This window comes from Parus major, chromosome 2, assembly GCF_001522545.3.
Source record: "Parus major isolate Abel chromosome 2, Parus_major1.1, whole genome shotgun sequence".
Taxonomy (NCBI): domain Eukaryota; kingdom Metazoa; phylum Chordata; class Aves; order Passeriformes; family Paridae; genus Parus; species Parus major.
In genome coordinates, this window is record NC_031769.1 from 22,234,820 (window position 1) to 22,247,975 (window position 13,156).

Genomic DNA, 13,156 nt, shown 5'->3' on the forward strand with positions numbered 1-13,156 from the left:
TTGTGACTTGCCTTTTGCTTAGGGAACTACAGCTGTAACAAGAAGAATCTTTGAAGGTGCCTATGTGTTGTAGCACACACAATTTTCCTGTATTTCTTCTCTAACAGCATACTGTAATTTCAAGGAGGAGCAGCAAGAGGAAATTTCACACACACACAAAAAAGGTTTAAAGTTCAAGTCACACATGTAAGCCTGAACTGAGGCTGAGGAGGTAGATGAAGCTAATTTGGTCCATGTGGTCCTTCCAGCAAAGTGACCTACAGGTGAAGGACAGGCAAGTCCTTTCTTGCAAGCATGTGAAGAATGTTTGTTTTCTTAATGGCAGACTGTCATTATTTTGACTTAATGAAAACTAGAATAAGGACCATTTGTTAAATCTAGAAAAGACTTTCATGAGGTTGGAATTAGCCATAAAGATTATGTAATAACCCATCTAAAGTTTTCTGTTCTGCTGTTTCTTCTTTTTGTAGCTCACAAATTCTTTTGCAATTTGTTATGAAACTTCCTCCTAGAAAGTTTTCCAAGCTGAAGAGTGACCTATATATCTTTATTGCATTGTGTTCACTAAGATCAGAGTGGAAGCTGGCCAATTCTGTGTGTTTATAGGTATGCAACTCTAAAATCAACTACTTCAGATTACATATGTTCTATAAATAATGTTTATTCTGCAGAATATATCCTGTGGTGAGAAGATATGAAGTTTCTGGTCAGTGTGATCTTACCTAGGATGTACAGTTTTCACTGAACTGAATTTTCTTATGTTAGGGTTCTAGGAGAGCAAAGCTATTTTCTTGTAGTAAATAATTTCAGATGGGTGAACTGGAAAATAGCAAAGTGTAGATTTGGGGACTGAATTTCTGAGGAGGAAATTACTGCGCATTTATTGCTGCAAAACCAACAGAACAGAGTGCTGAATTCCTGTCCCTGTGGTAGAATTCTAAGTAACACAGAAATTCCTGCTGTGTGGGAAGTGGCTGAGAAGCATAAGGGACGTTCTACTCTCAGGCCAAATTTTAAAAATTGCTATGAAAGATGTATAGATTGAAAATAAGTTGCTGGGAGAGAAGCAGAACTGTAGTTTGTGCAGGCAGTAAGACACATTTGAATGTGTTTGTTCAGAAAACACGATTATAAGGAAAAGGCCCCATGAATGCTTTCTCACTAAGGAGGCCTTTCCAGGAGAGCTCAGAGACTGATCCAACCGTGTAAGTGAGGAGTTGGCACTCTGACAGAGAGCACCGTTGTGTCTGCAGAGTGTGACAAGCTGCAGAATTTTAAAGATAAGTTGTTTGGCTCTGAAGCACAGCAGCTTACTTGCTTTCACAGATTTGTGTTACTGACTAGAATGTGTGTTCTTTGGCATCTCAGAAATCCAGCAGGGCAGCAAAGATGCACAGTTGCAATAACAGCATTAGAAAAGTGCAAGCTTCCATGGTGTGCAGTCTTCAAAAGTCTCCTGATGAGAGAAATCCTCCTGGAGTGGCAGTGAGAAAGGATGAGCACTGCATGTGAGTAGCAGCATGAGCAATAGTTAGTGGTGGTGCATGGTAATCCCAGATGACACCCCAGCTACTGAAGAAAGAAGGTATTTTTACAGTTACACTTTTTAGAAAAATGTTAGAAATGTGGAAATATGAGAGAGCATCATCAGCAGTTGTACATTATGGTGCATATGAGCAGCATGAGCTCTGCTGCTGCTGCTGAGAAAAGCTTCCAGGTCACTGAAATATCAGCCAGTTTGAAAATAATGGGTTATTCTTCTGTCTAGGGCCACAGTGGAGATTTGTGATTTTTCACAAAGTGAAAATAAAATGATAGTCAGGAATGAAAGACTGAATGGTTGATCAAAAGACCATAATTAATATTCAAGCTTAATGTACTTACCATGTCCAAAACGACTATCTTTACTAGTGAAAAGTTCTTCCATGTGACCTGGTAGTCAAAAGTAATTGTTACCTTTGTTGCATTTATCATACAGTTGTGAAATACTGCTTTATGAGATATGAGAATAATCTTTTTCAAAACACTCCCAAGCGAGGCTGATCTAAAAGTCACAAGGCTTTGTTAGTGGAGTGTCAGGCTTGAGCTGATGCTGTAAAACCTGCAGGGAGTGAAGCACTGATTTACTGATGCTACTCAGGTTTGGGGTGAGAGTTGGCTGCAGTCCATCTGGCTTGCCTTGCTCATGGAGTGAGTGTACTTTAGAATAAAGCTCATCTGGGAACAGCAAAAACCTCCTTGACCAGCACAAGCGATATGGCAGCTTGCCAGGAGCTCATAATAGATGAGAGCATCCCCTTGTTGGGAGCAAAGCCTGTGATGGTTATTCAAGCAAATGCAATGTGTTTCCTTTAAGTATGCAAATATGGTTATTAGCCCTTGATGGAAAGTGTGGAGTGCTGGTGACTCAGATCAGGAGCTTGTGTAAAAGTCACAGAAATTATCGTCTGGGATGTTGTTGACTGTTGAAGTATGTCAACAATTCACCTTCCCTGGGTTTTACTGTTAGAATTTGCTGTGTGGGACTGTGCAAACACAGGTGACAGAACAAGCACCTGGCCATTCAAACCCATATAATACTTTGTCCAAGGTGTTTTAGAAATTAATTTTATTATTCCTTGCTGCTGTTCCTCCTCAGAACTATTTAGAGAAATTAATAAAAACTGCTGCCATCTGTTTATTTCATACCGAGGGTAAAAAAAGAGTGCCAGTACTTTTGAAGCAGCATTGTATAATTTTGTTATTAAAAATGCATGACAAGAATACATTGAGTACTAGTACATTGGTCCCACTTTTGTGAGCTGTTGCAACGTTTTTTCAACAACATTTTAGTCTTTTTATCTTAAAAGAAAACAACTCTGTGTGAAATCTGTGGGTAGTAATCACTGGATGGAGCTGGCCTTCTCTGACAGAATTATTTTGTTCTAGAAGTAACACCAGGCACAGCAGCACCTGACTTCTCACTGAGCTCCTGTAGCAGCTGCATTGGCAGCTTCAGAGGTAAAGTCAGCCTTGTCTCAAGTTGATTCTGACAGATTCTCTGGACTCTTTTTTATTCTTTTGGATGCAAATTTCTGGGGTTTGTCACTGAATTAGTGGAGTTCATCCAAAGTTCTATCACCTTTGAGTAAGAGCTTGCCCAAAAGAGGAGGTGTATAGGTCATTTGTTTTGAAAGGTTGTTTTTCTGGAAAATATCTCCATATTATGGTGCATATTTCATTTTGTTTTTAAAATATTCTGTGAAAGAAGAAACAGCTTTCCTATTTCAGACAACTGTTTGGTTTTTTTTTTTCCCATTTCCTCCCTCCCCCTTTTGTTTTAAGAAACAAAACAGTGTTTTCACAAGACAGGCAATCTTAATGGTAAGTCCTGATAGAAGAACATGTGGGGTAATTCTCTTACTTTTACCATTTATGTTTGTTTTCTCACAATATAAATTGATAGTGTAATTGCTTATTTCTGCAGTGTAAAATTAGTGCAATTAAGATGATTTTGCTCTCTGTGCTATATTACCTACAGTATTTCACTTGGACTAATGGAGAAGACAGAAATTTCGCCCTGCAGGTGATATTTTGTAGTTCCTGTAATATATGGCAGATGCTGATTATTGAGGCTGTAAAAGGGGGGAGTTGGATACTGGAGAAGATAAATAAGAGTGGGGGAGGGGACTGAAGGGGAAAGACAATATTTGCAAAGACCTTGAGGTAAGCTGCTTTCAATGTACTGTTTAAGCTTTAATGACCCATATAGAGATTCTACCAACAAAGTAATGGCCAGCTGGAGAAATTAAAGGCCTCAGGTGATGATCTGAGCACCAAAAGCTGACAGAGGTCATAAATGCTATTACAGTTCGACACAGGCTCTGCTAGGAGGAAGTTTTTTCGTTCCTAGTGTCTGTGAATGTATGGCCCTTCAATAAGGTTTGAGGGAAGAGCTGATAAAACCCTCAGATACTTCAAGTGAACTCTTAGGGTTTCCCCAGGTTAAAAGTTCTTGTTTCTGTTAGAAGGTACCTTTCAAAAGAGTTATTCTTTATCTTTTGCTTGTGTCCATTTCTTTAACCAGTAGCAATTTCTCATCATTGTCTTTAAAAAAACCCTAATGTGTCCAAATTCCTCTAAGCTTTAGTTCCTAGAAATTGTCCAAGTTCTAGGATGAGGATCCTATGAAAATTGCTCATGGCTCTTCCTGTCCAAATAGGCCTCTATTTAATATTTGGATTATTAAATTTCTGCACTGATCAACTGTTTAAAATTCTTATTTGTGATTACAGTAGCTGTTTTACAGCTTGGTGGCAACAAAATCAGAGCACAGGAAAGACTCATGTGTGCTGGTTCTCTAAATAGCGTGAGCTGTGGAGTAGAGGCCAAAGCAAGATCTTTGGAAATTTTTCTTCTCACCTCTTCATCTGGGTTGTAGGGCTGTCTCATTCTTGGTCATAGAGCTTCCTTGCAGGTTTGCAGTCCTGTCTTCATGATGTCTGTGATGATACTGACTTTGAATCATCTTTATGGTATTCTCCTCTTTGCTGTCTGCCTTCTGCCTCAGATGAACTCCAGAGTTTGATTCTGAGGATGCTTGTGGAGGAACAGTGATGCAAACAGATGCCATGTTGCTTTTGTGTTGCTTCCTAGAGTAATTAGCTTGTCAGATTGCTCTCCTAAAGACCAGTGTGAGAGATGATATGTACTTATCTTAATTCAAAGCGAGATGACCCCTGGAGTTACCTCAGCCTGATGGAAAGCCCTGAATAGGACAGCAAGGGGTAGCAGTGCTGTGGAAGCTCTGTAGTTTCCTTTCTGCAGAGTAAAGGATTGAGACATGCATTTGGTCTTTCATTTTTTTTCTTTGACAAAAGTAGAAGGGTGACAGAAGAAAGTTCCACATTATTCAGTTTAGAAATATGCCGTTCATTTGCATGTCTTTGTATCTATTATTTACTTGCTAGGGTGACTGATAGTCCTGCTCAGATGTATGCATGAGATGACAAGGCACCAACGACAGAATGACATTGGTAACAACACATGGCTTGTCAGCATATATTGCTAAAATATGCCATGTCTTGTGGAACATTAAATATGTAATATGGAATGAACATTAAATATGTATTAGGTTATAAAAAAAAAAATTAGTGAAGGAGATTACCTGAAAATTCACTAGATAAGTCTTTGTCTTTTCTGAAAACATGAGCTGGTACTATTAAAAAATATAGTGAGAAAATACCATGTATTTATTCTCATGAATAGATGTACAAATGATTCATTAAATCTCTGTTCTATTTGAGAGAAAGGAGAATTACTGTTTAAAACCCTTTTCTTAGGATAGATGCTGTACTTAATTTAGACAGCAGCTCGGTTGTGTTGGATAGGAAAGATTGTTTTGAAAAGACGTGCTTGACTTTTGTCTGAGACAAAAAAAATACCTTTGAGTGTAGGAGGGCGCTTGGTGTCTGGTTGCTCAGACATGAGTGATTCACTTAGAGGAGGCTGTGTAAAGAAAGCATCTCTTGCTCCAGCTCATTTTGGCCTCAGAGTGAGGCTGAGTTTGACCAGCAAGGTGGAGAAAATAGCACTGAATGGGAAGGTGTGATCTTCAAAAACTGGATGTGTGGAACTCACGAACATAGAAGATACTAAAGTCCAACTTTTGGTTGTTAGATTATGAAGCTCACTTAAGTCACTTAAAAAAGAGAACAAATCAATATAAAATATCTGGATACTCTAAGATAACATGTATGTTTTGCTTTTCAGCTTCTCTTTTGAAAGGATTGAAACATGCAAACATTGTGCTGCTTCATGACATCATTCACACCAAGGAGACCTTGACACTTGTGTTTGAATATGTGGTGAGTAAAGTGACTATATATCCTAGATACAGTCCACAGTGTATTGAATTTTATGGAAATGTTCTCTTTATCATCAGTGATCTATTAATCAGGCCAAAATAACTCTTTATTCAGGAGTGTGATGGCTGTAAGAGATTCTGCTTTGTAGCTGGGCTAAACCAGATTCAGAGATGGAGAATTAGCTGCCAGGGCTCTTGAAGGATCTTATGCTGTTGAGCTGACTTTTCAGACTTACTCTGCTTCCTAGCTATAGGTTGTTTATTGGAGCTTTTTCTTTATTGATGTGACCAGGTTACTTTAAATAGGTGAGAATACTGTAGGGAAGAGCAGGACTGAAATGCTTAGCAGGTAGCTCCTTGATGAAAAGTATATATCAAGTTTAAATTACTTTTTTTTTTGTGATTGGCTTGTGCAGAGTGTATTTTTATAAGCAATGTCAGTAAAAAAATGTCTGGTGCATGCAAATTAGAATTTGGGATTTTTTAAATTTTGCCATGATTAATACTTTACCTATTAATTAAAACTTCAATTTACATAGTAGGCAGTAAGGATCTAATTGTGTTGAGAGTATTACTTTCCAAAGTACTGGCCTTGGCCTCCTAATTAATCTTTTTACTTTTTCTAAGACAAGCATATGGCATTTATGTAGAACTACTTTAGCATTTAGCTGTGGAATTATGCAATCTACTATCATAATTAACCTCCCAGTTTTCACAGATGGGTCCAAGAACATGTAATTTAAAAGAAACAAGTGAGTTTAGACACCATTAGATTTTCAGTATAATATCGGGTTTTGTATTGTAGTCTGTAAAACACTGTGTTTATAAAGTGCTAGCATTACTCTAAATACTTCTCTGCTTAGGACAGATGGAATTTTTTTGTGTGTTTCTTTGGGGCAGGGCTCAATTTTTACATGATAATGCACGCAGCATCACAGAATCTTGTCTGGAGAAGCCTTTCACCTTGTGTATTTATGTAAATGTGCTACACTGTGAGGGTGTGGGTATTCAGCTGCAGCAGCCTGCAGAGCATTTGATACAGTATTATTTTTTCACCTCAGATATTGGAACAGTAATAAAAATTGAATTCCTTTTCTTAAAATCAGTAATTCTCCTGCTCCTGACTTACTCACTGAATTAACATAGGGAAAACCTTGATACTTAATTTTATGTAATGATCAGTGTACACTTACTTGCATGTCTTTACATGAATACATTTAGCAGTCCCATTTATCAGCAGCTGTATTTAGCTGTATTCTTCAGAACTTGTTGAGAAATTAGATGCATAGAATATGTTTCTCCCTAAAATAGAAGGGTCTATTACACTAATTTCAAATTGCTGGATTTTAAATTTTACATTTACATTACACTGATGCCAAGTTTCTGGATTTTATATCCAGTAAGGATGTTCAGACAGGTTGTTTAAGACTGGCTCTCAGCCATGTACAGGCACAGATAAAGCTTCATGCAGTAGCACATTCTTTTGGATTCACTTAGCTGTTTTTCTGCAAGAGATCAACCCTACTGGTGATTGCACCTTTCCCATGGTGTTTGGTACCTATTGAGACTGTTTGAGAATCTCCTTTACTAATGGTTTCTAGCAGCTGATCCAAGTAGTATTTTAGTGTTTGGCTGCTGGGCAGCCTCTCAAGGTGCTGCTGGGGAAGAAGGGAAGGATACTTTATTCTCTCCAAACAGCCTAAAGACTGTATAATGATGACATTGTAACATGCTCCTGTGCCTTGAGATGACAGAATTTCTTAACAAAAGTCTGTTTTCATTGTTCAGTAATGTAAAATTATAGTTTGATCAGATAGTGAATGCTATTTGATAATGCTTGAGAATGCCCATATAACCTGAACTGAATTCTTGTGGGTGTGCATGATAGAGGTTTAATTGCATGATTTCAGGGATCTCATTTGTTCCTTTGGTTAAAAAGCTTCCATTCAGCATATAATGTGAATGTGCAGAGGCAAAGATTACAGTTGCCCATTGAAATGTACAAATTTCGGCCAGTTGAATATGCAATCTAGCTGTGTAATTTGTGTTACTGAGCTCTGTATCTGTAACGTCTGGTTTGTTGCTATTTTAACACCTGTACATGGTTTAACTCAATCATACGAGTAATTTGTGCTGAAAGAAGTCAAAATAGTCATGTGATTAAAATTACATGCTGGTGTACATTTTTGAATGACTAAATCCTAACCTAAAAGGGATTGAATTTGACTTATTTCATAAAGGGATATCATAGAACTGATACACTATTGCCATTGATCACTATTGACCTTTTCAAACATAATAAAAGATGTTTGAGTGAGATATCATGACTAAATTAGTAATGAACAGTTATTGATCTGAGAGTTCTCAGAAAATGGAAAGTTTGGGTTGCTAGGTTGGTGATGATTCAATTGGGAAAATAATACTGGTGAAATGTCTGAGGCTATCAGAGGTATTTGGTTTCAGCATTAACCCTGAAAGAGTGGAATGAAATTTAATTTCATGTAGCATCTTTCATTGCAAATGAATGTGTTACGGTAATTACTTAGATGCTGAAAGCAGAATACCCTCTGAAAGGGAACATAGCAGTCATTAAATTCTCTGGGTCCCTCAAATTAGCTTCTTTTTAATATGTATGTCTGTTAGATGAAAACATCTAACAGTTTGTTAACTTTAACCTTGGTGATCTGCAAAGCCAAGAAAAGGCAATCTTTAAAAATTCTGTCTGACAGCTGAAGATCAGGAAAAATTTATTCTCAATATAAACATTTTGATGGTGAAGTTGGAGCTGTACATTTACGTGGAAGAGGAGAAAGGGAGCTTACTCCTTTTGAACTTAGTCAAAAGTAGTTTAGAATACTTTGTTATTATTTGTTAGCACTTATATCAGTGAATTGCAAAGCATGCTTGGAGCTCAGTTTTATCACTGGATGACTGAGAGCCATTGCTTATTACCTGGGGAGTTTTGAGAACGAGCTGCTTGGAATTTCCTCTACAGAACCTGAATGGCTGATAGTCTTTCATGTATAAATGGTAAAGAAAATGATTTCTGTATAGTTAACTGGGATGTGCTGAGCAATGAAAATGAAGTTTTGACACACTTTGTGTCTGCTGTCTGAGACTGCAGTAACTTCCCAAAGTCGAAGGTCAGTTCAGCATCACAGTTCAGTGGAGATGTGTGACTGCTCACACAGGTTTTGTTCCCTTCCTCACCAGGCTCTCTTTAAGTGTTTAGGCAATCTTATGGCGATGGTGGCTTTAGTGCCAGTGTCACTGATAATGGCCAGCTTTGCCCAAGGAGGTGGTGAATTTTACATCTCAGACATATTGAGGGATCTCTGAAGATGGGTTCACATCTGTTTGCTCTAAAATGATCATTAGCTGCTACCCTTTGCTGCTTCACTTGTTTATTTAGAAGGAAGATGACTGAATTTAGGAACATTTAATTGCTGAAAGGCAATCCTAAGCAAAATGTATTTGCTACAGGCTTGGTAGAATGATAATGAGGTTTTTATTATTATGCATAATTATGTAAGTATATTAGTATCAATAAATGAACCAGCAGCTATTCCTGGCATGTAAAAGTGAGCTTGTATAGCTTGTATAGCAATACTTTACATCATGCTTTCAATATTTATGAACTAGGTTTGCAACAAGAACAGATACTTATAATTGGAAGGATGAGTAATGAGCAATATTATGTCTGCCTCAACAGCAAAAAAGCTCCAGAGTAATCTAATAATGTAATTTAAACCCAAGCATTTTCAATTGCCTTGACTATTTTAACATTTGTGTATGTTTTTGGTTCTAAAAATTAGTTTCCATTAAAGAAAAATGTTTAATTTTCATTGCTTCATTACAGCAGCTAAAATAAGTTGTTATACAATGTGTTTACTTAATAAAGTTCATTAGTTACGTTTCCCTCCCATTTCCTGTAAGAAAAAAAATGGTGTGAGTTTCTCATTTTAAAGCTTATTGGAAATCGACATACATACTCTTTATCAGAATTAAGAATTACACAGCTGAGATTTTGGATTTGTCTTGAGACAAATTTGTCTTACATAATACTTACGAAGTATAACATAAGAAAACAGGCAAAATTAATTACCTGCAAGGATCATAATTTTTTCCATTGAAAAAATTCAATTTCTTATAATTTTTGATAATTTGGACTGAACACTATTATTTTTTTAATTTTTTATTTATTTTATTAGGGAGCAGATTTTGAAACTAAAGGTATGACAGCACTGATGGATTGTGAAAACAAACCAAAAAAGCCACTTTTTTTTTTAGTGGGTGAGAGAGCAGGGAAAATCAGTAGTGTCCCAGAGCTGCTTTTGAGCTCTTAACACTAGGATCCTTCAGTGATGTGTAATACCTAGGGAGAAACCAGCAAGAAGGAAGGAAGAGTCTTCTAATCCTTGACCTAAAGTGAAACGTATTTGGAGTCTGAATTACATTATTTTGGTGTGAAAGTGTAATGATGGGTGATTTTCTTCCCATTTGAATTTGAGGTGCCTGTCCAGCTGTGGCGAGCAAGAACTGAAAGCCAGTGAAGTTCTGAAACAATCAGGTGCCTCCAGTCACCTTTGCTTGCTGTGAATGTGCCTGTCCTCCCTGGCAAGCAGCAGAGTCACCGAGGGCTCCCAGCCTGGGAACAGTTGAATTTAGTAGTTTCTGTTTACCTTGACCAGAGAAGCAGCTGTTCCCCTGTAGTTTAACCCTGCCTTGTGCCCCAGGCTTGCCTTGAGTTGCATTGCTTAAGTTGCAGTCAAAAAGATGACAGATCAAGGCTGAGGGTCAGCAGAAGGAAAGGAAATCCTGTCCTATTGAGAAGAGGCAGTAAAGGAATACTGCTCTTGGGAAAGCCTTGTTTCTCAAGTTCTCATGAGCAGATCAGAGATAGGTGCTGCTGATGTCCAAGTATAGGCTGGAAATGCAAACAAAATAGGCTTCAGGAGGGAGGGATTGAGGTGGGATTTCAGGAGGAAATTGTTTAGTGCTTTGCTGAGAGGTAAAGATTCTGCCAGACATAGGAAAGAAGGAATGAAACATTATATTTAAATTTAAATAAAAATACTCCTGCTAGGCTAAGAAATTTAGCATGTCTAGGGAGGCCAGATGTTACTCATGCAATATTCTTGAGCATGTGGTGTTACTCTTGGGGATGATGCTGTGAAGGGTCAGGAGTTGGACTTGATGGTCCTTGTGGGTTCCTTCCAATTCAGCATGTTCTGTGATTCTGTGATCCTGTGATCCTGTCTTTGGAGGATTTCCAGATGTTGTGTAGACTTCATATGGAGGGCACATGCTGATGAATAGATGCATTAATAAAATTAATCAAGATTTACAATCCAACAGGCTGGAAGGCTGTGTGTATCTGAATGACCAATTTTTGTACAATTTACCAATGGTTGGTAAATATTGGTTAGATGTTCTGTGCACCATTTATTAATTAGCATCTATTATTTATTCTTCTTTTTATTAAGTATTAACCCTTGCATTCAATGTAAGTATTAAAAAGAAACCCCAAAACAATACACACAACAAAAATCAAAGTATAAGAAACATTGAGTTGAACTGAGAAATGAATACTGGAAATCCCATGAGATAGTCTGCTTCCTGACAGTTCCCAGTTAGTTTTTTCCTAAATGACAGGTAAAAATTCAAGTGTTATTGCAGTCCATCGAAAACACATACATGTAGTAGGATGCATGTGCATAGTAGACATGCCAGTGATGACATTCTGCTCAATACAGGTAAGGCCACCATCCTAAAGGGCAAATTGTACACAAAAGAAAGACATGAATCAGCTGGAGACCTGAGGGGGAAAAAGACAAGGGTGAGTAAACATCAAGAATAAAGCCTTCTAAGGAAAAGTCAAAGTAACTCTTCAAAGGGCTCTGAAGAGTTGGGGATAAAAAAAGGACGAGACATTTACAACCTTTAAAATGTATCATAGAGAAAGCCAGTGACCTATTTCTATCATAAAGAGGATAAAAAAGAAAATCTAAAATTACAGGAAGGAAGAGAAAGATTAAACTCAAAGAATGCCCCTTTCATACTAACAATAATAAAGCACTTAAGAAGTTACTGTGGGGTGATGGTTTGTCTAATACTGTCAGTTTTTAAAGAACAATTTAGGCAAATAATCAACAGAATTCTGTCATTGATAGTAGACATAGGTAAGATTATTATTTTTTCACATGCCTGTCTTTGTGGGCACAAGTGTTACAGCTGTCAAAAATTGTTCCAACTTGGTTGATTTTGAGGTCTCTAAGTCCATCACAGTTTGCACAAGCTGATAATTTGATGCTAGGTTTTGATCACACTAAACAGGAATTACTACTTCTTTTTGCAATGTCATTCTTTTGTTCAGATAATCTCAGTAAATTAAGTAGGTTGTCTCCTTAACCTGATTTATGAAGAACACAAAACTGATGAAATTATTAAGGTAGACAGTGAATAAGGAGGAGGATAAGCTGGCATCTTTAGAAAACTGTATTTTGTTGAAGATCTTTTAGTTCATTCAGCTATTCTTTCCTTAGTGGTGTGTGTTTCACTTGTCTCTAAAGAACCAGATTATTCTCTGTGAAATGGACAGGGGTTTTGTATCCATAAATAAATTTATCTTTTCTAGTAACAGCCAAAAAGCAGACAACTGTGCATCCCTTTTTCTCTCTGGGATTTTCAGATAAGTTTCTATCTGTATTATGTACTCCCCCACCATCTAGTCTCCTTTTCTATATAGTATTGTTCACATATTTTGAAGTATAATTGTCTTTGTTGACAGTGTGAGAGAAATCCAAGGCACTGAAAACATCTGTTAGCAGGATTGTTTTCATTATGAGTGTCTTGTGGGGTACTTTCTTCTTTGAATCCCTAGTATAGATCTTTCCCCTGCTGCTCAGCCCAGCTGGTGCTGTTGCCTGCTGCTGTTTTGCTGGAAGTTGCTTAGGTGTCACCCAGAGATACGTTGTAAGGGTATTCTCTGTTAGCATGGGTAACACCATGTCATCTCATAGAGGGAACAGATAGAATTATAAAAAGCCACAGAAATGTGTGAAAATGAGAGTCTGTGACACTTTTGAACATACCAGTGACACAAAATAAGTTTTAACTGTGGCACAGTAATCTGCAGAGTGCTTAGGTTGGAGGATAGATGCCATTTAAAAGGAATTAACTTCTTTTGTTCTCCTGTCACTTTAAATATTCCTGGCGCCCATCCTTTTATTGATAAATTATATTATCAGTTTAAAAATTTGTTGGTGACAAAAAGGAAAGTATTTTAGTCAGGAAAGCTGCTAGGGCATA

General features: G+C 37.4%; 1 protein-coding gene across 6 annotated transcripts in view; it reads left to right on the forward strand.

Moving 5' to 3' along the window:
• Positions 1-13,156, forward strand: part of CDK14 (cyclin dependent kinase 14) — a 342,956-nt gene that overhangs the window by 125,162 nt on the left and 204,638 nt on the right. For all 6 annotated transcript variants that reach the window (XM_015618267.3, XM_033511841.1, XM_015618268.3 and 3 more), the window contains one exon: positions 5,752-5,846. In XM_015618267.3, the coding sequence (XP_015473753.1) occupies positions 5,752-5,846 (95 nt within the window). The remainder of the gene's footprint in view (positions 1-5,751; positions 5,847-13,156) is intronic.